The sequence below is a fragment of the Amphiprion ocellaris genome, chromosome 2 (genome assembly GCF_022539595.1).
Source record: "Amphiprion ocellaris isolate individual 3 ecotype Okinawa chromosome 2, ASM2253959v1, whole genome shotgun sequence".
Taxonomy (NCBI): Eukaryota; Metazoa; Chordata; class Actinopteri; family Pomacentridae; genus Amphiprion; species Amphiprion ocellaris.
In genome coordinates, this window is record NC_072767.1 from 7923030 (window position 1) to 7946682 (window position 23653).

At 37.7% G+C, this 23653-nt stretch overlaps 1 protein-coding gene and 1 long non-coding RNA gene across 3 annotated transcripts; one reads left to right on the plus strand and one right to left on the minus strand.

Annotated features, from left to right (window-relative positions):
• The first annotated feature begins 7586 nt into the window (after positions 1-7586).
• Positions 7587-13306, plus strand: LOC129347480 (uncharacterized). Its single transcript, XR_008599616.1, has 3 exons — positions 7587-7797; positions 10984-11063; positions 11421-13306. It is a non-coding gene; the product is annotated as an uncharacterized LOC129347480 (long non-coding RNA).
• Positions 13307-18540: 5234 nt separating this feature from the next.
• On the minus strand, positions 18541-23398 carry LOC118470031 (myelin-oligodendrocyte glycoprotein-like). Of its 2 annotated transcripts, none has more exons than XM_035946467.2 (3): positions 21463-23398; positions 20375-20755; positions 18541-20109 (listed from the first exon to the last, which is right to left on the minus strand). In XM_035946467.2, the coding sequence occupies exons 1-3, from the start codon at positions 21521-21523 to the stop codon at positions 20102-20104; spliced, it is 450 nt and encodes a 149-aa protein (XP_035802360.1). In that variant the 5' UTR covers positions 21524-23398; the 3' UTR covers positions 18541-20101. The 2 variants fall into 2 exon arrangements, with proteins under 2 accessions (XP_035802360.1, XP_035802359.1); XM_035946466.2 differs by having other exon boundaries at positions 18541-20206; positions 21463-23381.
• Positions 23399-23653: the final 255 nt, after the last annotated feature.

Below are 23653 nucleotides of genomic sequence, written 5' to 3' on the forward strand. Positions count from 1 at the left end.
TGTCCTACTTTAACTACCATCACATTACAAGAACAAAACAACAAAAACATTCTGTCATCTGAGGCCTCAATAACATCGTGAAAAAGTTTTGTAATGTTGGTTTGAGAACGTTCTTCCTCAATTGTCAGTAACATGTTGGAAGAATAGAAGAATGTTCTATAATGTGTTCCTCAATAACATTACCAAAACATCCTCAGAACATTGCAGCCAGAATGTTAAACATTTAAGGTCTCAATAATGTCTTGAAAATGTTCTCTGAAAGTTGCATGGAGAACGTTTTTTGTTATCATTGTGGAAACATCCTATAGAACAACATTCTACTAAGTGTTCCCCAAACAAAATGTTCGACTTTCGATATGTCAAATTACAGGAACGTTCTACAAACTTTCTGTCATCTGAGGTCTCAGTAACATCTGGAAAAAGTTTTGTAATGTTGGTTTGAAAACACTTTTCCTTAGTCATCATGGAATATGGTTAATAGAAGAATGTTCTATCATGTGTTCTTCAACAACATCCCCAAAACATCCTCAGAACATTACAGCCAGAATGTCCCACATTTTTAAAGATCTGAATAATATCTTGAAAATGTTCTCTGAAAGTTGCATCAAAAACACCTTTTGTTATCACTGAGGAAATATCTTCTAGAAGGATGTTCTATCACGTGTTCCCTCCACAACATCCCCTGAACATTCTCAGAAGACTGTAGGTAGAGCATTCCACGTTTGTTAAGGTCTCAATAATATCTTGAAAATGTTCTCTGAAAATTGCATCAAGAACATCCTTTGATATCACTGAGGAAACGTCTTATTTAGAAGGATGTTCTATTATGTCTTCCCTCAGCAACATCCTCAGAAGATTGTAGGTAGAACGTTCCATGTTTGACTTTCACAACCCTTCGAGAACCTACAGCACACTCCACCACACACATGCAGAAAGCCTCCCCACGTCTTCATGTTCGACAGCGCTAACACCATGTACGCTAAGCTGTTTGGCTACTAGACGCCACAATCTGGAGAACAAACATCTGATCCGTGAGAACAAGCAGAATCTGTGAAATGAAAACAGACAATAGAGGAGCTGCAACCGGCCGAGTTTAGAAACATCGTGCAACCGAAGCTCCGGTCTCATCAGTAAAAAAATGACAACACAGATGGTCCTGCTGTCCACTGGGGAAACATCTCACAGACTGCACGGAGTTTAAATATAGCATAAGTGATTATATCGGAAAAGTAGGAAACGATTAATTACTCCGCCGCTGTATGGGGGAAACACTTCGCTTCATACAACGCAGCAGATTAAAGGGTGTTTATGGAGCATTTTATGGAAGGTGAAACCGATCCCCAAAGGAATCAATCTGACGACCAGAAAACGCCACTGAAATCCTCACTTTGGAGATAAAACACAACTCACAATAAGCTACAACTCAGATTCACGCTGCTCACAAAACCCCAAGTTACCAGTGTAATCGATTACATTTAAATATCTTCACAACTCCTGCCTGAATTTCAATACAATCACAGAATCTTCTTTGCTACCAGCATTTCTCACCATATGTCATTCTGATGCTTTAATGCATGATTCAAAGTGAAAGAAAGATGCTGATAAATTCTTTAATGATTAGGTTTAATAGATGCTCTGTGCATTCTCTAAGGGAATCAGAGGTTTGTTGTTTTACAGCTTCCATCACTCATAAATCTCAAATCTCAGATGCTGGCGTATTCTTGAATGCAGCAGCAAGAACAGCTTCCAAAACAGCTAGACATTGCATTACCAGGCTGCAAAAACTCATATAATAAAGTGTAAAACCTGACGATATTTTGGTAAAAACACAAAAATCTGGGTCATTCCAGAAGTGGAGGACATTTTACGTCCCACCCAACAAATTTCAAATAATCCACATACAAAATATTAAAACATGCAGTTGTTGTGTAAATGTTCTTCTCCTGAGACCAAATCTAAGAAAAAAAAACTAGAAGAAAAGAATGTTTGAAAATGTTTTGAAAAATACCAAACAAGTCTGCAGTTCCCACTAAAATGCCATTTTTCTTTTGTCCCACCCCCCTGATGACCAAACTGAATCTCTAATAAAACAGTTCAAATGAAATTTAAATCTCCTTTTTTGGTTTAATTTTTTGCATCGATGTCTCTTGTAATTGAGGGAACTTTTTTTAATCAATATAATATTTTAAATAATAATTATCATGCATGTGTACCACAACATGCTAGCAAAACCTTTTTAGCTGGTAGAAGAAGAAGAAAACAGTGAATAACATGATACACTGGAATTAACATCATCAAACAGTTTTCCTAAAGAATAGGTAGAGCAAAGCTATGTCCTCTGTTCTATTTTTCATATTTTCATAACATTGTCAGCCTTGATTGAATGTCTCACTCTACCTCATATTATCAGGATCAGACTCATTCTTTTGACTGTTTTCCATCAGTAAGTTTGTCCTCTTGGTCAGCAGTAACAGCAGCTAAATATCTAGCTTCTACTGCTGATAAAAAGCTAACATTAGCATGGATTAGCAACCCTGTTACTGTGATTAGAGTAGGGTTAGCAAACAACAAATAAAACATGGAATAAAAATGCTACCATTGATGTGGAAGCTGAGCCAATCAAGCCTTTGATAGTTCATTACCTATTATTGATGAATATGTAGCAGGAAACTGTAAAAAAAAAAAAGAAGGTGTATTTTTCAAACATTTTGAAACCCAAATATCCTCTAGTTGTGGAATGATCCTTACGTAGTTTGAACCTACCAAACCTGCAAATATTTTAGTTTTTAGAGCATTTTTAACTGGATGTAAGACGTCTCCTGCAAAATTGAAGATGTATATGTAATGCAGGGTTCGAGTTTGTTGTAGAAGTTGGCGTTAGCTCTAGTTTTTCAAGCATTTTGGAGATCTCTGTTCTTCTGTGGATTCTGTCTCGCTCTCGTTCGGCCTCTGTGGCTTCCAAACCATCTGCTGCAGGGTTCCTTCGTTCACGCTGAAGATGGTTCTTTATGACTCCGACTGTATGTTTGTGGTTGTTGGTTGTCGGCTGCTGCAGAATAAATTTTGGATCAATCAGACGCCTTCCTGATGGTTGGGTGCACGATAGACGGAACATAAATATGTGAAATGCCAGAAATTTCTGCTCCATACAGCATGTTCCTTATTTATACACTAGTTTATGGGTGAAAACATGCAGAGCAGCGAGTATCGCCTGGTAGCAGCTTGAGAAACAAACACGCATGTTCTAAAACAGACACATGCTGCAAGGAAGATTCAGAAAAAGTTCTGCAGAGTTCTATTAATGTTTTCAGTGAGTAGTTTTCTTTTAGTTCCCAGAATGTTCTTATGAAAGGTTGGATAACTAAAGATATTCTAAAAATGTTTGGTGACTGTTTGGAGACCGTTGTGCTTCAGCATTTTCAAAACTCAATGTTGCATTGGATTGTTCTTCCCAGAACATTGTGGGAATGTTTTCTAGATTCTACAATATGTTCCCTCAACAACATCCTCAGAATGTTGCAGATAGAATGTTCCAACTTTTTAAATCTACTTTTTAGTTTTCTTTTAGTTCCCAGAATGCTCTTATTAAAAGTTGGATAACTAAAGATGTTCTACAAATGTTTGGTGATTGTTTAGAGACCGTTGTGTTTCAGCGTTTTTTTTAGAACTCATTGTTGCACTGGATTGTTCTTCCTGGAACACTGTGGGACCATTTCATAGATTCTAGAATATGTTCCCTCAGCAACATCCTCAGAACATTTCAGTCAGAATGTTCCACCTTTTTATATATATTTTTAGTTTTCTTTTAGTTCCTAAAATGTTCTTCTCAAAAGCAGGATAACTAAAATGTTCTAAAAATAACACTGCTGAACATCTGAACATTCTTCATTCGTTGACATGGAACACTGTGAGAACATTTTCCCTTGACAGCATAACACCAAAACATCCTCACAACATTGCAGCCAGAATATTCCACCTTTGTTGATTTATCACATCACAGGAACATTTTATAAAAATCATCTCAAAAGTTCTCAAACTAACATTTTTTTAATGTTTAGAACGTTCCTACTTTGTTATCTTAGAACATTAAATTTATTGTAAGATTAGTTTATAGAAGAACGTTCCATAATGTGTTCCCTCAGCAACATCCTCAAAGCATTGTTCCACCTTTGTTCCACATTACAGGAACATCTTTTTAAAAAAGTCATCCGAGGTCTCGATAACATCTTAAAATCATTTTTTAAATGTTGTTTGAGAATGTTCCTCCTTTGTTATCATCGAACATTGTAAGAATGTTTCATAGAAGAAATTTCTATCATGTTTTCCTCAACAACACACTGAGAACATCCTTGGAACATTAGACAGGATGTTCCACCTTTGCTATTATATCACATCACAGCAACGTTCTATAAAAATCATCTCAAAGGTTCTCAAACCAACATTTCTTAATATTGCTTTGAGAACGTTCCTCCTTTGTTCTCATGAAACATGGTGAGACTGGTTTATAGAAGAACGTTCCATAATGTGTTCCCTCAGCAACATCCTCAAAACATTGTTCTACCTTTGTTCCACATTACAGGAACATTACCCGAGATGTTGACAACAACTGGACAACATTTTTAAAATGTTGGTTTGAGAATGTTCCTCCTTTGTTATCATGGAACATAGTGGGAATGTTTTAAAGAAGAATTTCTATTGTGTTCAACAACATCCTGAAAACATCCTTAGAACATTAGACAGAATGCTCCACCTTTGTTAATATATCATATTGCAGGAACGCTTTTTAAAAATCATCTCAAACGTTTTCAAACTAACATTTTTTAATGTTTAAAACGTTCCTCCTTTGTCATCATAGAACATCTTCTGTGTTCCTCTGAATGTTGAGGTTTAAACTCGTGAAAAAACAAACATTTGATTTAAACATTTTGTTTAAAGAACTATTATAGAACTAGCAGGTAACATTATCGAATGTTGCAGGAATGTTCTCTGCCAGTTCTGGTTAAGTTTGGTTTAAATGAGGCAGAAAAGTGAAATTTGTTTGTGCAAAAGCCTTTATTTTGTGCAAAAACCTTTATTTTCGAGTAATTCAATAATTTAAAAATGCAGAAAAGTAGATTTAAATCTGTAAAGTGTTGGAACATGAAACGTGGTTCTCTGCTAAGTAAACTCATGGAGCCTGCTTGTTTTATTTTATCCTCCACAATCCATCCTAAAATGATAAATGGCTCCACAAACAGCCTGACTGACTGAACCGTCCTGACGTCTGATTGCCACCGTCAGCCAAGAGACCTCTAAATTTTTAACCGAACCTTTTGTACTCTGCAGTTGTAAAAAATTCATCACTTCTCGACATGAGAAAGTTACTCTGTCTGCTCTTTTTTTTTCTTTTTTTTGCTTTGGCTGCGACCGTTAACAGCTCAGTCACCGTTGCTCTGGACGGCGTGTAATTCCTTCTGACTGTCCTCTCCATTTGCCCGGAGGATGAAGCCGTTTAAAAACATCTCTGCACACGGGAGCGTGGCTAACCGGTAATCTATCTAATTATGGCGTGGGAGGGGTTCCCCTGTAAAATATTGAAGAGCTTCCATAACCTTCGTTTCACCCCGACTGTACACATGTTGGAGATGCAGGCGGTTCTAGTGCTATTCCAGAGAATAGAATAAGAACATTTAACACCAAATTAATCACATAAGATAACAGAACTGCAGGAGTTAATAAATTAACAGAGAAGTCTTGATAGTACAGTGTTTTTAAAGCCACACAGCTGCTGGTTTACCTCCTCAGGACTCCTTGTTTTGGGATTTTTAGGGTCTGAGCACCAAACGAAATTTTTCTAAATTTTTCTGTGGCATTTAAAATTGCAATTTTGAAGGTCTAAAAATATTCAAACCTGACAAAAATTGCCACACATCAGGACTGGCAAAAAATTTGATATTTTAGTGGAATTGCACATGTGTGTGCCAAAATGGCTCAACAGCGCCACCTGGAACAGGAACTACAGTCACGATATGTCATCTGAGGCTATGAAATTTGCTAGGCCCAAGTACGTCGTTACAATGTGCAAAAATGTAATTCACAATTATGCCTAAAACACAACAGGAAGTCAGCCATTTTGAATTATGTGTCTTATTTTGGACCATTTTTGGACCATTTTTTGCACATTTTCAAAAGCTATAAACTCAAATATGGCAACAGAGCTGGGATTTGGTCAGGACCAGGCATGGGTGATCAAAAGTTAACAAAATGGGGCACCGAGATAACTTAGCTGGCTGAGCAGACGACCCATAAACAGGGGCTATAATTCGATTCCAGCTCACGGCCCTTTGCTGCAGGTCAACCCCCCATTCTTCTCCCCTACTTTCCTGTCTGCCTTTACTGACATATCCAAAAACTAAAGCCAACCAAAGGCCTTAACAATTTTTTTTAAAAAGTTATCAAAATGCTTCACAAAAGTCTGATGGTGTGAAAATGGTGGATGGTGGAACTTCAACAATTCACCATGAAACAGGAAATGCTGTATAACTAGCCTGTACATGCTCCAATCAGCCTCAAACTTTACATGGGTGATCAGAGTCCCACCCTGATGAATTCCATACATGAATATACAGTCACAATGATAGCGCCACCTGGTGGATGGACAGGAATTGCTGCATATCTAGCCTGTACATCCTCCAATCTGACCTGAAACTATACATTTTGGGGTCAGAGTCTGGCCCTCATCACATCCATAGGATGAAATATACTCTCAGTCACAGCGCCCCCTGGTGAACATGCTTGGATTCGCTGACCAGTAAGGATGCAAGGACTTGACCAACGCTGCTTGCAGCTTTAATTAGACTCTATTCCACTGTGGTGAGTTTCTGTCATCTTGGGAACACGATGGAAAACAATCTGACACTTCTCTGTCTCAGCAAAAATAATCCTCCCAAAGGTAATATCTGCTGTAGAGTTATCAGTTTTAGTTCAGTCCTGTACAGACGTGGACACAGAACACTGCTGCTTCTTCAGTCTGTTAATGGTGACAATGCACTAAAATACAAAACAGAAGACTTAATCTGAACACTGGAGGTTCTGCCCATGTGTGATGATGATCTAACTTCTCCCCCTATGTAAATTTTAGAACTATTATTGACAAAATAGAAAGATATTAGCAACCTGAGCTCAACTGTGAACTGACAGTTTCAAGCAAATATAGTATAAAGATTTTAGCTTCATTTACTTTGACAACTTCTCTGGGGTTGATGTCTAATAATATGTTACTTAAACCTGGAAAAAATGATGTAAATAAGTTGTCATCAAACTCAAATTTTTATTAAAGTCTGCTTCCTTAAACTTGTGTATTTTTGCTTAAGTTAACAGTTTTTCCAGGTACTTGGCAGGTAGGTCAGAACATCTTGCAGAACTTGGCACAAAACCTGCTGAGATCAGGTTCTGAGTGGGTGGAATCCTGCTGCAGGACTTTATGCTCTTCTGTTTACAGATAACTATGGTTTTATGACTGTTCAGAGTCACTCAGACGCCTCAACGATGGTTAAAATTGATGACATAATCCCCGATCCATGGGTACGATTGGTTATTTAGAAATATATTCACTTCTACAGGAACCAGAACTGTTTATGTTCCGTGTTTGCACCTTAAACCTGGATTATATTCCACGATGTGTACGCTGCCACTGAGGAAGGCTTGACATTTACTAGTGTAAACAGCAGCAGTCAACACCAACCTGTTGTGTTTCCTGGAGAACCACTGGGGAAATCATATGTTTTCACTGCAGGCTTCTATTTACATGGAACACAGGTAAGTATGGCGGTTCCACAAACACAAATAGAACAGAACAAGATGCTGTCGACTGGGATCCAGCGCAGCTACAGGTGGAATAAAATGTGAGCGGCTAATGAATTCAAAAGACAAGCTACTGTTATTGTGATTTGATAACACTGGAGAACATTACCTTCAAGTTCTAAAAATATTTTAATCAAATCTTTAAAGAACGTTTTAGGAATATTTTCATTTCCAGTAATGTTCCTGTAAAGTTAATATAATGTTTTATTATCAATATTCGGAGGATGTCAGGGACACAGATAATGTTCTATGATGACGAAGGAAGAACGTTCTCAAACCAGCATTCACAAAATGTTTTCCTGGTGTCACTGAGGCATCAGTTGATTTTTATAAAACGTTCCTATAATGTGACAACTTAACAGGGTGGAACATTCTGGCTGCAATGTTCTGAGGATGTTTTGGGGATGTTGTAGAGGGAACACACTGTAGAACCTATAAAACATTTTCACAATGTTCCATGATATTAAAAGAGGAATGTTTTCAAGCCAACATTTTAAAAAATGTTTTCCAGTTGATATCAAGGTCTCAGATGACAGAACGTTTTCATAACATTCCTGTATTGTGATGTGTTAAAGGTGGAACAAATTTGTGTTCATGTTGAGGAAACACATGAGAGAACGTTCTTCTATAAAACGTTCTCACAATGATAAAGGAAGGATATTGTCAATGCAATATTTAAATAAATGTTTTCAAGATGTTATCAAGACCTCAGATGGCAGAACGTTCTTTATAAGGCATTCCTGTAATGTGATATGTTAACAAAGGTGGAAGATTCTGCCTGCAATGTTCTAAGGATGTTTTGGGGGACACATTGTAGAATGTTCCTGCACTGTTCTGTTATAACAAAGAAAGCTATTTATGCAACCATTAGTGAGACCTTAGATGACAGAATGTTTCATTGAGAGAACATTCATGTCATGTGATATATTAAAGGCGGAACATTTTGTCCTTTTGCTGACAGAACACATTATAGAACATTCTTCTATAACATATTTTCAAAAGATAACAGAAGAACTTTCTCAGTGTAGCATTCAATAAAGGTTTCTAAGATGTTATTGAGACCTCAGATAACAAAATGTTCTTTAAAAGATGTTCCTGTAATGTGATATATTAACAAAGGCGGAGCATTCTGGCTGCAATGTTCTAGGATGTTTTTTTGAAGGAACAATATAACAAATGAAGGATGTTCTCAATGCAACATTCAAATAAATGTTTTCCAGATCTTGTTGAGACCTCAGATGACAGAACTTTCCTTATAAGATGTTCCTGTACTGCGATATGCTAACAAAGGTGGAACATTCTGGCTGCAATGTTCTAAGGATATTTTGGGGATGTTGCTGAGGAACATATTACATGTTCTTCTATGAAACATTCTCACAATGTTCCATGTTAACAAAAGAACATTTTTAAACCAATAACCAACCAAAACACTTTCCAGATGTTATCGAGGCCTTGGATGACAGAACGTTTTTAGAACATTCCTGTAATGTGATATATTAAAGGTGGAACATTTTGCCTTTTTGTTTAGGGAACACATGATAGAACATTCTTCTATTAAACATTCTCACAGTGTTTAATGATAACAAAAGAATGTTTAGAAACCAACATTTAAAAAATGTTTTCCAGATGTTATTGAGGCCTCAGATGACGGAATGATTTTATAACGTTCCTGTAATGTGATATATTAAAGGTGGAACAAATTTGTGTTTATATTGAGGGAACACATTATAGTACGTTCTTTATAAAACATTCTCACCATGATAAAGAAAGGATGTTCTCAAAGCAACATTTAAATAAACATTTTCAAAATGTTATTGAGACCTCAGATGGCAGAACATTCTTTATAAAAAAATGTTCCTATAATGTGATATATTAAAGGTGAACATTCTTTCTGCAATGTTCTGAAGATGTTTTGCATTCTAAAATGTTCTATAAGATGTTTCCACAATGATTTTATTAAAAAATGATGTTCTCAAGTTATCAAGATGCTATCAAAGCCTCAAATGTCAGAATGTTCTTTATATGAAGTGGAACATTCCAGCTGCTATGTTCTGAGGATATTTAGGGGATGTTGTTAAGTGAACACAATATAGAGAGTTCTTCTACAAAACATTCTCACAATTATAACAAATGAAGGATGTTCTCAACGCAACATTTAAAAAACTTTTTTCAAAAGTTATTGAGACCTCAGATGATAAAACGTTCTTTATGAAACGTTTCTTTACTGCGATATGCTAACAAAAGTGAAACATTTTTTCTGCAATGTTCTGAGGATGTTTTGGGGATATTGTTGAGGAAACACATGATAGAACGTTCTTCTATTAAACATTCTCACAGTGTTCCATGATAACAAAAGAACAATGTTTGGAAACCAACATTTTAAAAATGTTTTCTATGTGTTTTGTACAGAACATTTCAGGGATGTTGTTGAGGGAACACATGATAGAACATTCTTCCATAAAATGTTTTCACAATGTTTCACATGCAAATAATGTTATCAAGATGTTATTGAGACATCAGATGACAGAACGTTCTTTATAAAACATTCCTGTAATGTGATATATGAACAAAGGTGGAACATTATTAATGTTTGATCAGACAATGTTTCCAAAAAATAAAGAAATGTTCTCAAGTTTTCAAGATGTTATCAAAGCCTCAGATGTCAAAGCATTCTTTATGATTAACGTTCTGTAATGTGATATGTTAACAAAGGTGGAACATTCTGGTTGCAATGTTTTGGAGAACATATTTTTGAATCAATAAAACGTTCCCACAATGTTCCATGTAAACAAAGAAGAAGGTTTTCAGTCCAACATTCAGTTTTGAGAACACTGGAGCCGAATAGTTTAACAAGGCTGTCACCAAACATTTCTAGAACATATTTACTTATCCGAACTTTAAGAGGAAAACTCATGAAATATCAAAGAACCCTTCACTGAAAATACTAGTAGAACTTTGCAGAAATTCCTTAGAGCATTTTTGTCTGTTCTGTTCTAAAATATTGTACATCTAGTAAATGTTTGCAAAAGTGAAATGCTGCTTTTTTCAGGTTTATTTGTTAAATGTTCTATTTTTGTGTTCTTTAACGTGTATAAAGGACCTTATTAATGACTCACATACAGTATTCCTCTGTTCCTACAGTAGATTCCAGAGTTTTTCCCACCCATCCGGGGGAGGAGAAGCAGGTTCGGGGGCGTTGTCGGGGTTCGCAGGGATCAGGTGTAAGTATTTGACCGAGCACAAGGGGAGTCTTTCTTCTGAGATAAATGGAGGAACCTGGTATCAGCGGGTCATGTGTAATAAGCATTCATGATTAATGTTCTTTAAAGAAGAACCACCTGAGGGACTCTTTAAGCTGATCAAGAAACCAAGCTGCGATATGATGAATGTTCACTTTTGAGTAAAAACACACAGACCCGCTCGCTCGCCTAATTGCCTCGGCACCTACAGATGATTCATTTCATCTTTTCTGATTTATTTTTGCACATTTTTTTTTTTTTTTAAATCCGCCAAGCTCAGCCAACCTAAATACCTCTCTGGTGGAGCACCTTTTATAACGAGCAAGTTCTACGTTCCAGCATTCGGCCATGAGACGAGATTATCTCTGGGAACCGACATCCAGTGTTCTGAAGAGTGATCAGCTGTTTGGTGAAACGCAGCAGGACAGATGCAGGGATGGAGGATTTATGGAGCTGCCTGTCCCGGTGAATTAACGCTGTATTTGTAGCAAGGAACTGCACCTCCTATCATCACAATCTGCACGTTTTTGCACCAAACATCACTATAAACATGCTCTTTCACGCATATTTATAGCTGTACATTGTAAGTAAACACTCACTTTTCTGTCTTTAACCTGTTGTTTGAATAAAAATGTAATTTTTGTGTCAGAGTAAAGAAAAAGGAGTCAAATTCATTGTCCTCAAGTGACCTAAAACCCCCCCGGAAAGATTTGAAATTGTCCAAAATGACAACAATGAGTAATTATTGGCTTTTGAAAAGGGAAAAACATGCAGAATTTTCAAATTAAATTGGTGTTATGTCTCTATAAATTCCTGTAAGTGTGTATATATATGAATGGATCAATTTTTCTACTAAAATACAGTCTTTGGTCGACATTTCACCAACTTTTGAGGCTCTAACATCAGTAAAATTTGATGTGTGAAAAGTTTGACCAGACAAGGTTCCAGTTTTTAAATATTTAGACTTTAAATTTTTCCTGAATGACTCAAAATTGAATAAAATATGTTAAAAACTGTCAAAAAAATTCCCCAAAAATAGTCCAAAATTACTCAAAATTTGTCCAGTAAAATATAAAGATTGTCAAATACTCTAAATATTTTCAAAAATGTCTTGAAACTTGGCAAAAGTGACTCCAAGTTGTCCATAATGACTTGAAATCTATTAAAGATTACTATAATTTGACCAAAATGTCTTGAAATGTGTCCATGTGAAATGCTGCTGGCTGACTTCAGTTCAGCATTTAACACTATCATCCTCCAGCAGCTGGTCAGCAAACTGAGTCCACTGGGTATCAGCACCTCCATGTGCAACTGGCTGCTAGACTTCCTCACCAACAGACCACAGTCGGTGAGAGTGAGAAACACCATCTCCAGCTCCATCTCTTTCTCCATTGGATCCCCACAGGGATGTGTTCTGAGCCCACTACCGTTTGCTGCTGATGCATGACTGCTGCTCTGCATCTGCCTCGCACCACATCGTTAAGTATGTAGATACAACAGTAGTGGGTCTCATTCGGGACAATAACAATCTGTCCTACAGAGAGAAGGTGAAGCGGCTGGTGGACTGGTGCAGCGTGAACAATCTGCTCCTGAACGTCGAGAAGACCAAGGAGTTAGTCATCGACTTCAGGAGGAAGCAGCCCAGTCATTCACCTCTCATCATTGACAATAAAGCTGTGGAGGTGGTCAGCAGCACCAAATTTCTGGGTGAACACATCATGGACAGTCTGGACTGGTCATTACACACATCATCTCTGGACAAACGGGCTCAGCAACGTCTGCACTTCCTGCGACGGATGAAGAGAGCACAGCTGTCCTCTCCCATCCTGACCACCTTCTACAGAAGCACCATAGAGAGCTGCTGACCAGCTGCATCTCCATCTGGTTTGGCAGCTCCAGGGCCTCAGATAGGAGGTCGCTGCAGAGGGTGGTGAGGACGACAGAGAAGATCGTGGGGACCTCTCTTCCATCCATCCAGGATGTTGCACACAAGTGATGTCTCAGCAGAGCCTGCAACATTATCATAGACTCCACACACCCCCATCATGGACTGTTCTCCTGTTTCCCTCTGGGAGGAGGTTCTGCAGCATCAGAACGAGAACAGCCAGGTTCTGGAACAGTTTCATCCCCCAAGCCATCAGACTCTTGAACTCACAATAATCCTTCTGGGCATCCGTTGTCACTACGAATACATAACTGCTGCTACTTTTGTGTGTGTGTGTGTGTGTGTGTGTGTGTGTGTGTGTGTGTGTGTGTGTGTAGGTGTGTGTGTGTGTGTGTGTGTGTGTGTGTGTGTGTGTGTGTGTGTGTGTGTGTGTGTGTGTAGGTGTGTGTGTGTGTGTGTGTGTGTGTGTGTGTGTGTGTGTGTGTGTGTATTTATATATACATATTTATATATATATATATTTATAGAGTTGTTTACATGTATATATTGGAATTGGTTTTTAGAAAATTTTTTGTTTGTTTTTGTATTTATCAGTCCGATGGTTAGTTTGTTGTACCGGAATTTCAGTCATAATGTGCACCAACTAGTGAATGTTCTGGTTGACAATAAAGTGGCTATTCTATTCTATTCTATTCTATTCTATTCTATTCTATTCTATTCTATTCTATTCTATTCTATTCTATTCAGAATTACTCAGAATTGTTCCAAAACAAGATGCAATTTCTTTGAAATAATTCAAAAATGTTTTTAAAAAAAAAAAAAAAGTGACACTAATGATTAAGTGTTGGTGTTTGAAAATGGACAATATTCTAGAAATTTGGTGATTTTGTGTCTCCAGAAAGTTCCTGTAAGTGTATATATATGGATGGATCCATATTTCTACTAAAATTGTCTTTGGTCGACATTTCACCAACTTTTGAGGCTCTAACATCAGTAGAATTTGATGTGTGGAAAGTTTGACCACACAAGGTTCCAGTTTGTAGATATTTAGACTATAAATTTATCCAAAATGACTCAAAATTGACCAAAATATCTTAAAACCTGTCCAAAGTTTCCAAAATACAGTCCAAAATGACTCCAAACGTGCCCTGTAGAAGATTGTCAAATACTCAAAATATTTTCAAAAATGTCTTGAAATTTGGCAAGTGACTCCAAGTTGTCCATAATGACTTGAAATCTATTAAAAAATCCTAGAATTTGATCAAAATATCTTGAAATATGTCCAGAATTACTCAAATCGGTCCAAAACAAGACATAATTTGTTTGAAATAACTCAAAATAGTTTAAAATGGCACTAATGAATAAGTATTTGTGTTTGAAAACGGACAATATTTTAGAATTTTGGTAGTCTAGTGTCTCCATAAAGTTCCTATAAGTGTATATCTATGGATGGATCCATATTTCTACTAAAGTACAGTCTTTCGTTGACATTTCACCAACTTTTGAGGCTCTAAAATCAGTAGAATCTGATGTGTGGAAAGTTTGACAAGACAAGGTTCCAGTTTTTAGATATTTAGACTTTAAAATTATCCAGAATGAATCAAAATTGACCAAAATATCTTAAAATGTGTCCCTTTCTACACATCAGATTCTACTGATGTTAAAGCCTCAAAAGTTGGTGAAACGTCGACCAAAGACTGTATTTTAATAGAAATATGGATCCATCCATATCCACTTGCAGGAAGACACAATACTAAATTCTCCACTTAACTAGTTTTACAACTAAAAATACAGCAGGTCCTTGAATATGGCTCAATAAATCTGCAGCATTTAATGTTTTTATTTCTGTAAAGTACTTGTGTTGCATTGTATTTGTATGACGATATTTTAAAAAAAGCCTGATTGATTGATTAATAATGTGATATTAATAAGACTTTTATTATTTCCTCTAATCTGAGCACAAGTTATGCACCATCTATTCCATTTTATTATGATATTTCTTGCCCTCTCGGTGCCTGAACAGAGCAGAACAAGCCGTATTGTCTGCTCATCTACTCCCATCCATCCTGTTGGCTCTGAGGTCCGGGGTTCTTTGACTGCAATTCCTCCCACACAGGACAGGAGAGAATAACGTGACATTTAGCAGAGCTGCACGGCGGTGAGGCTTTTTCTTTCTGAGCCGGCAGGGCTGGAATATGCGGGTGTGAAAGGACCCACGCTGGGCCCCACTGGGATCCTTCACACCAGCCTGCTAAGCTCATTCAGATGGGGGCAGTAATTACAGGCACAGAGGCAAAGCCCAACTAATTCAGACAAGGTGTAAAGCAAACGCCGGGAGTTTACTGCTGGAACTCACAATCTATTAAACCGCAGCCACCAGGACAGAGGTTTCTGCAGCAGATCCACCTATTTACTGTCCACCGTGATCGATCTGACAATGGCTTCACTCCAGGTGATTGATTAAACACATCTGGAAATATAGTCAAGCATTTATTAAATATGTAATCTAAATTCCAATATTGACTCATTTACTTCTAATCTCTGACTTTGTGTGAGTTTTTGCAGAAGAATCTTAAATTCTACACAATAAACTGAAACCACAACTTAAAATGAACAAGAATTCTGGCAGGATTTTCATGAAAGACTCATTTTTTTCCACACTATTAAAATAAAGTTTAGTATCACACAGTATTCTGAAAACTTGCTGGATGTGCAAGTTTCTCACAAAAAAAATGAATTCTGCACAATAAATTGGAACCAAGTCAAAACTTGAAGAAGAATTCTGGCAGTGTTACCATGAAAAACCTGAGGTTGTTTTTCATTTTAGTAAAAGAGTTTGGTATCATGCAGTATTCTGATGACTTAACTTTAAGTTAAAATACCAGCACTGGTGTTAAAGCACAAGAAAAGTTGTGTATGAGTCGGAAAATGTACTTTATGTAAATTTATGAAGAATTGTTGCTGTCAGACTTGAAATATGTCATCAGTTCCTTTAAAGAGGTTTATATAATGTAAATATTACTGTTTTAAAATGATGTAGTCCACCTTTAAATAATGTGAAGTTTATTTCTCAAAATCTCCGTTTGAAGCACAAAGGCCCAAATTTAGTTCACTGACTTCTCATCTCTGACTTTATTTGAGTTTTTGAAGAAGAACACTAAATTCTTCACAATAAGTTCTATATTTATTGTGTACAATAGCCCATGTATAGTTGTGCATTCAATACATTTAAATTCAAAAATTGGCTCATTTACTTATCCCTGATTTTGTGCAAGTTTCTGAGGAAGAATCTCAAATTCTACACAATAAATTAAAACCACATCTTAAAATGAACAAGAATCCTGGCAGGATTTTCATGAAAAACCTGTATTCTGACAATTTTATGTTACTTTAAGTTAAGTTAAAATACCAGTGCCATAGTAAAACTACAAGAATAAGTCGTGCACAAGTGTCAGAAAATGTACTTTGTGTGAAATTATGTAGAAAAGCTGCTGTCAGAATTATACATATAGATAGTTCTATATATAGACAGAAATATATCATCAGATTCTTGCATAGATGATTGGAAGTTACATATTGTTATGTTCCTTGGTGTGTTTGTGCACTGAAAAAATGGGAAAATGCAGGTCTTTGAATTTACAAAATTGAACCAAGTGTATCCAACATGATTAAGTTATATTTCTCTTGTGATCATGTTTCAGTGACGTAGATTTGAAGTGTCTCTGGGGCCTATTAAACGCGCTCATTTCTTTCACGTTGACTTAAAATAATACAGAACCGAATATTAAAATTGATGTAATTAAGTTTGGTCATTACCGGAAATGGTAATACATTCAAAGGGTTCCAAGACATGTGATTGGGCAGAGGGTGGCAGCATTGAACCAATGAGCTGGATTGGAGGACCAGTCTAATTCTGGCACAAAGAAGAAGAAGAAGCCGTTTTGACCGGGAAGAGAGAGAGAGAGACGTTGCCGAGAGTGTCAACTTCAGCAGACACTGACTCACTGAAAAAGTAAGTTTATCAAATAAATGTCTTTGTTTTGGCGACATGTTCATGTTCATGTTCATGTTCATGTTCATGTTCATGTTCATGCAGCAACTGTAATAGTGACTTTATATTGTTTTTTTGTAAGTGTAGGTTATGTTACCGACATTGCCGGTTAGCTAACATTTGCAACCTAGCTAGTTAGCTAACTAACGTTAACACAACGGCCCTTAACATCACACTCCGGACAGTCGGTTATCGTGACTTTTTACGACGTCAGAGACCTCTGCAGGATTCTTTGTGTAGCAGGTTTGGAAACGTTCATTCTGTTAACTTTAAGAAGGATGTTTGGGGTTCAGAGGGTTGAAAGACATTTTAACAGGGACAGTTTATTAATCTACATCTGTACAGAAAATACAGCAGATACAAACACAATGAGGCCATTTAAGTTCTTGTTTCTATCTAAACTCAAGAACTCTGCTGTACTTGGATCAGACTGTCTACCAATAAGCTCATTTTGGTGGTCAAACACGTCAAACCTGCTCAGTCAGCTTTTAAAGTTCAGTGAAAATAATTTTCTTTTCAATGACTTGATGAGAAAATAACTGAACATTTCAGGTTTTTCATCTTTAAGAGTTCCTGAGATATTGTTAAAAACAACCAAACAAATTTAATGTATGGAGAAAAAAATAAAACTGCTGGAACTGAGTCAATGGACAGTTTGTTTAAGAATATCATTGAAAATGTTTCCACCTAGACTGGTGTAAATCACCAACAACAGCTGAGTTTAATCAGAAAACACAAGTTAATATTGTTTTCTGGCTGTTTTGTACTGAAGCTGTCTGACAGTGAAATGGTTTCTCTGGGATTCAGGTTTGTCATTATTTCTGCAACGAAACGAGTTCCATAAACTGACGAGTTCACCGGGATTTAAAAGCACATGGAGGGTTTCAGGACGATTTAATGATACTGAACTGTCAACAGCAGAAACAAAACTGATCTGGTTGGACAACAGACCTGGAGGGCGGACCTTCATTTCTGTAGTTCTAATAAATCATGTGACTTCAGATGGAACGAGTCCAGGAATTTATCAGTTTGACTTTGGGACTTGAAGCACGACCACAAAGCTGCTGCAGACAATACTGGGGTGTTGCAGGTTTCAGATTTTCTGTCAGCAGTGAGGTCCACTGGTTGTGTTGGTGGTGGGAAGCCAGTGAGGGATCCCCTGCTGTAATGTGTTTTACAGACATACATCAGAAATAAGCTGGTTTCCACTGCAAATTATAAACTGAAAGATGCACACTAAGATGCATCAAACTGCAGATTTTTTTAAGTCAGTGAAACTAAAAACAGTAGAACAGAGGTTTGTTTAGTTTCTGGAGGAGATTTGTGTAGTTTTGTGTCATTTCTTTGTAAATTCTCGCTGCATCAGGTCATGATAATGACACCAGAACAGAACCAGACTGACACATCTGTCAGAGGAATTCTATTTAATGGTAATCTGAAGTCAAACTCCAGTGGTGAGTTTATTCTCCTGGTTAGTTTTTATTGTTATTGCTATAGACCAATTAGATCCAACTGATTCCAGGTCAGAGTCCAGGTTTACTGTCAGCTTTATTAACCCTCTGATATACAAGAAACAATCAACTGGTACAAAGTCTGACTGTGATCATTTTACAACTACACCTTTATTATCATTGCATCAAAGCTGAAGTGAAAAAACAGCAGTAAAGATCATTATTTACAGTAAAGTTCATTATTTCCAGTCTGTTACAATATAAATAATCATTTCTGTGAACTAACTCAGTACATTCTATCAGTAAAAGTTCTGTTTATTCTATTCAACCTTCATTACAGTTCAGTAGCAAACAATGTTATTTTACTGGACTACATTTATCTGCAGATTAACAACAAAACATAATATAGGACAAAGATGAAGCTTACAAACCACTCAGCAGCATAATAAATGCATAAAATACATAATACACACAGATTTTTAACATTTATAAGGAGGCACATCACACAAAATCACCATGAAGTTATTTATTTTCTCAGGCAGCAGCTTTGAAGCACTGATGGTACCGATATTACAAACAAGAACCAGAACAGAATGCAGAAGGTCAGCAAGATGACAGTACTTCATGTGGCAAACAGCACACTGCGTAATAATTATTATTTCATCCATATAATTAACACGACTGAGGAAAAGTGTCATAAAGACCCTGATAGTGACGATGTAACACAACGTCCCCAGAAAGACTCTGAAACAAGAACTGGTGTAAAATTTTTTGTTGTTTTCTGAAATGTTTTGCACCTCGGGGACACTTTAACGTCGTTTTATAATAGCAGCTTAGTCACCAATGTGGGAATGATATTGGTTTACCTTAGCTTAGCTTAGCTTAGCTTAGCCACTGCACTAGCCTGTGCTGTTAGCATCCTGTATGGACTCTATCTCCGGGTTAGCTGCTGTACTTGACATTTAAACACTGCTGAGGTAAAGCTGCTGGTCACATTCCACATTACAACACTGAACGAGGAATAAAAACATGTTGATCTTTTATTTTTCAAGCAGTAAACAAACTTCCTTCAGTCTTCCAACCGACTAAACAGCTCAGATTTCTACCTTCTGTGACCTGTTTTAGTTTATTGTCTGTTTCAGTTCAGGCAGGTTCACATCCAGATCCTGGTTTGGGTTGAAAACAAATGAACTTTGTTGTCATTGTTGAAGGAAACTGACATCATTCCATGAGTTCAGAGACACACTAACATGTAGTGTTTTCCTTAGTAACCTTCCTGATGGAAACACTTCCTGACATCAGCAGACACCAGTCTGATGGAACCCTCGGATATGTTCAACATGTTCACATGATTTCAGAGCTTTCAGAGAGGACTACAGCCGTCCACTTCTTCACGTCTCTGATGACCACACATTCATTTATTTCACCAGATTCAGTCGGAGGCTTCAACAGGGATTTCTCCTCAGACTAAGACATGAGAAAAGGTGGATTCAGCTTCATTCTGTTCTGTTCACATTCACAGTTTGTTCTGCTGCTGTTCAGAAAAACTTTCATGTCTTTGTTTCATAACATCTGTTCAGCTGCTACTTCATCAGGAGGAACTGGGAGGTTTGGGTTCTTCTTCATGGATCATCTAGAGATCTACAGATCAGGAAACCAACAGAAGACAAAGCAAAAAGTATCACTGCCAGGACTGATCGTATAATGTTTCCAACCATGTCTTCTTCATCCATGTCTCCTGCAGACAGAAATATCAGAGATATCAGAGGTATCAGGTGTTTGAACATCAGTCAGATCAGCAGTTTTCTCTAGTCTCATCAGCAACATCTTTATAAACCACAAACATCTGATCTGAGACCAAGCAGCTTCATCAGAGACACAAACTGAACTCTGAACACACACTCACCTGGTTCAACAACTTCCAGGTTGAAGATGCTGATGATGGATTCAATCCTCCATCTGGATCTTTCCCAAATGGATCTAATCCAGCTACATGTTTTATTCTCATAAATATGACACTCATATGTTCCAGTGTCCTCCATGTTCACATTCTTCAGAATCAGAGTAAATTTTCCGTCCTTCATCTCTTTGTCCTGCAGATCCACCCGGTTCTTATAAGATGGATGCTGGTTCTCTGGATCTAAGCGTCCATCTCGGTAGGAAAGAACATATTTTGCTTTCATTTCAGGTCTACAGCACTCTACGGCGGTGATGGGGTTGTTCTCCTCGGGAATTGTCCATGACAGACTGAGATCCTGTCCAAGTTCAGCTTTGAAGTTTGTCTCAGCTGAAGAAGAAACAACAGAGAAGTTAAAGTTGATCCAGATGAGAAGTGTTTAACCACTAAACTCCTCCATGAACTCTGAGCTGCTGCTTCTGTTGTTTTAGTCATCAGTGGATTCATCAGGTTGATGAAGAGGAATCAGGGTTGGCTAGTAACAGATTACATGTAATCAGATTACAGAAGGTCCTGAGTGTGACTTAAGACAAAAAAAACAACATCTGACACTGAATAAATAATCCTGCATTAGAATCTGTTTAGTTCATTTGAATCTATTTAGTTCATTAGAATCCATTTATTTCATTAGAATCCATTTAGTTGTTCATCATTAACAAATTCCACATTGAGAAGAACATTTCCACTCAATATGGAGGAAATAATAATTGTGGAAGTTTGACTATGTGGACAAAGTTGTATTTAACAGGTTAAAATCCTATAACTGGATTCATATTTAGTGGTTCTGATCAGGACTGACCTCTGTTGAAAAAGTTACTAATTGAAAAGTAGAAAATACTAAATGGTTCAATTAAAATGGAAATTTTATTCAGTTGTTTTAAAATGTAAATACATCCTTAAAACAAACATGAATATATGCAGTTATTCATATTATTACACTGTTGGTAAACATATTCATTCCTGCAAAATAAGAGCCTGTTCAGGTCCATCAGAGGGAGAATTAATGAATAATATAATAAATGAACATTATAACTCACCTGTACAGGAACAGACCAGTAAACAGATCAGATAGAATAATTCAGATGTTCCAGCAGACATTTTACCGTCTTCTTCTTCTTCTGATCTCACTGGTAGTTTGGTGTAAATATGTGACAAAAAACCCCAAAGTTTAACCAGTAAACACAAGTTGATGTCATTTACTGAATTTTATTTTTTAAAATAATCCGTGAACCATAAAGGAATTGGAGAAGAACGGCGTTGAAATTCATTAAACTCCACTTCAAAAACGGAGCTTCTGGTCTGTTTCCAGTAAATCAGGTAACTTCAGACTTCAGACAGAACAGTTCTTAGTTAGGTACAAATATCCAACATAAACCTGAAGCTGTGCAGAGAAATAGTTTCCGTGTTTCTTCTTGAAGGTGGAGCTTGTAGCTGTTGAGACATGAAACCTTCATGCAACCTTTACGTTGCTGCTGCTGTGAATCTGTAAATGTTCTCTGGTGTGGGGAGGAATAAAGGATTATCTTATCTCATCTTCCTGAGGTCTGAAACTTCCTGTTTACCAGCCAGACCATTCATGATCTCTGCAGCAGCTCAGTGTGTCAACAAAGAATCATGATGAACTATGAAGGTCTGATACGTTTCTGTTTGTTCTCCTGGTTCATGGACAGTCGCTGTGGGACCTTCAGCTTCATGACGTCTCCTGGGTGGTTCTCCAACAGTCTTGAAGGAGTTCCAGAGATGCTGAGCACTTGCTGGTCCTTCTGCCTTCACTCTGAGGTCCATCTCTTCCCAAACATCTGGATTGGGTTCAGGTCAGGTGACTGTGGAGGCCAGGTCATCTCCATAATCTCCTTCTTGGTCAGATAGTCCTTCCACAGCCTGGAGGTGTGTTTGGACTCATTGTCCTGTTGGAGAATAAATGATGGTCCAACTAAACCAAACCGGATGGGATGTCATGTCGCTGCAGGATGCTGTGGTAGCCATGCTGGTTCAGGGTTCCTTCAGTTTGGAATAAATCCCCAACAGTGACCATCACACCTCCTCCTCCATGCTTCACGGTGGGAACCATCATGTGGAGACCATCCATCACCTTTTCTGGTCTCACAAAGAACCAAAAACCTCACATTTGGACTCATCAGACCAAAGCCCAGCTTTCCACTGGTCTAATGTCCATTCCTGTTGTTTCTCTTCTTCTTCTTCTTCATCCTCAGTAGTGGTTTGTCTGCAGAAGTTCCACCATGAAGGTCTGATTCTCCTCTGAACAGTTGATGTTGAGGTTTGTCTGCCACTTCATGGTTTTTGCAACTGCACTTGAGGATTCATTCAAAGTTCTTGAAACTTTCTGGCTCCACTGACCTTCAGTTCCTAAAGTAATGATGGACTGTCGTTTCTCTTAGCTGATTGGTTCTCTCCATAGTATGGATTCTAACAGTAGTCAAGTAGTTCTAGCCACTGTGTACCAACCCTACCTCTGAACAACGTATCTGATGCTCTGAAACACATTAAGATGGAAGAAATTCCACAAACTGACTCTTGACAAGTTACTGTTAATTCAGAACTGTTATGATCAGTAGCTATCACTAGGTGTCGCTGCTGTCTGGACTGGCACTGTTTGAATGAGGCAGCAGCAGAAGGAGATGCTCTTCGTTTTCTATGTGAACTCTGTCTAGCATGGCTACGAGCTGCTAACAATAAATGTTCATCTTGAGCAACAGCAAGCCTCTTCCATTAATCAAACATGAACAAAACATGGTACCAGGAGTGAACCGAGTAAGTTGAGCACCCACCGGAGAAGCTGACATGGATTTGAAGCCGCCAGAAAGCCTGGAACTGTCGGGTAACGTCGACGAAAAATGACGTGCATTCAAGCAGCGGTTCAATTTGTATGTCACGGCGATGGGACTGGAAACAAAGCCGGACACGAGAAAGGTAGCACTTTTGCTAACATTAGCAGGGCCACAGGCCATTGAAGTGTACAACACGTTCGTGTTTGATGCGGCTGATGATAGAGAAAAGATGGACGTTGTGCTTGCTAAGTTTGACACTCACTGCACTCCGAAGAAAAACGAGACATATGAAAGATACGTGTTTAGGTCTCGCATGCAGCTACAAGACGAGCCGTTTGACAGTTTTGTGACCGCCCTGCTTTGAAAGCGCAGTCCTGCAATTTTGGGACACTGAAGGACTCAATGGTCAGAGACCAAATTGTTTTTAGCGTTGAAGACA

Bases quoted from the DNA above. Each gene is read 5' to 3' on its own strand.
- LOC118470031 (XM_035946466.2), bottom strand. From the start codon at position 21,523: ATGTCTGCTGGAACATCTGAATTATTCTATCTGATCTGTTTACTGGTC. The intron at 20,756-21,462 runs GTGAGTTATAAT...TTTCTTCTTCAG, and splicing joins ACTGGTCTGTTCCTGTACAG to CTGAGACAAACTTCAAAGCT. The intron at 20,207-20,374 runs GTGAGTGTGTGT...TTCTGTCTGCAG, and splicing joins CCTGGAAGTTGTTGAACCAG to GAGACATGGATGAAGAAGAC.